This window comes from Frankliniella occidentalis, unplaced genomic scaffold (genome assembly GCF_000697945.3).
Source record: "Frankliniella occidentalis isolate FOCC.00 unplaced genomic scaffold, Focc_3.1 Scaffold211, whole genome shotgun sequence".
In the NCBI taxonomy this organism is placed as follows: Eukaryota; Metazoa; Arthropoda; class Insecta; order Thysanoptera; family Thripidae; genus Frankliniella; species Frankliniella occidentalis.
In genome coordinates, this window is record NW_026267337.1 from 55,511 (window position 1) to 56,418 (window position 908).

Here is a 908-nt window from a genome sequence, read left to right on the forward strand (position 1 = left end):
GGGTTGAGAGGGGAGAAGGCAAAGGGGGCGAAGAGGGTGGGAGGCAGAGCTCCAGAGAGAGGTGAAGGGGAGGAGCTGCAAAGCGTAAGAAAAGGTGTGCTGAACAATTTCACATTGGAGATGTTGGTGAGATTTTAATGCTTTATGGATGTTGCATAGTAATTGCTTCTTTATAGCGTCCAGTGCGTCGTGACCACAGTGTGGGCACACCTGTGTTTTCCAAACATTAAAATTTATTTTCAACTTTATATCACTCATTGAACAAAACTGATGTACCTTGTCTTTCAATTTTCAGTATCAGTGACAAAGGCCCGGATAGCTGTACGGGTTACTGGGGGGTCTGAAGACAACTTTAGGCCTGCTGTCTCAAGGCGAGTCTTATTCATTTCAACAAATAATAGTATACTTAACAGGAACTAAACCATATTCTCTGCATTTTAGTCCATTCCAGCTGACGTTATCTGAGGGCTCATCAGAGATACAACATCACTATCTTCCAGATGCCCAACATTTTCAAAGTCTAATACATGTTCCAACAAAGCAGTCTTCAGATATTACTCCACTGAGGGATATTAGCTCCAGCGGGGACTTGATGCAAGGAAATTATGTTAATATTTTGGTGGCAGTTCAAAATGTAGGCTAAACCATTAAACTAGTTTTAGAAATCAATATAAATTTTTGGAAACCAATAAAAATAATAATTATTGTTGAATATTTATACAGGTTCAAAGAGTGAGACAGTTGAAACTTCAAGATGGTCGTCAGATTGAGTGCCGTGAAATTGTGGTGTTTGATCGAACAAGCCATGGCTTATCAGTTCAGCTGTGGGATAAGGAAATTATTTACCAAGCATCTCAGTGGAAACCTAGAGAAACAAGTATAGATTAATTCTTTTTCATAGGCCCATA

At 39.5% G+C, this 908-nt stretch overlaps 1 protein-coding gene across 1 annotated transcript in view; it reads left to right on the forward strand.

Annotated features, from left to right (window-relative positions):
• LOC127750566 (meiosis-specific with OB domain-containing protein-like) overlaps positions 1 to 908 on the forward strand; it is a 3,179-nt gene that overhangs the window by 415 nt on the left and 1,856 nt on the right. The window contains exons 3-5 of the mRNA XM_052272543.1: positions 296 to 371; positions 442 to 634; positions 724 to 824. Of these exons, the coding sequence (XP_052128503.1) occupies positions 296 to 371; positions 442 to 634; positions 724 to 824 (370 nt within the window). The remainder of the gene's footprint in view (positions 1 to 295; positions 372 to 441; positions 635 to 723; positions 825 to 908) is intronic.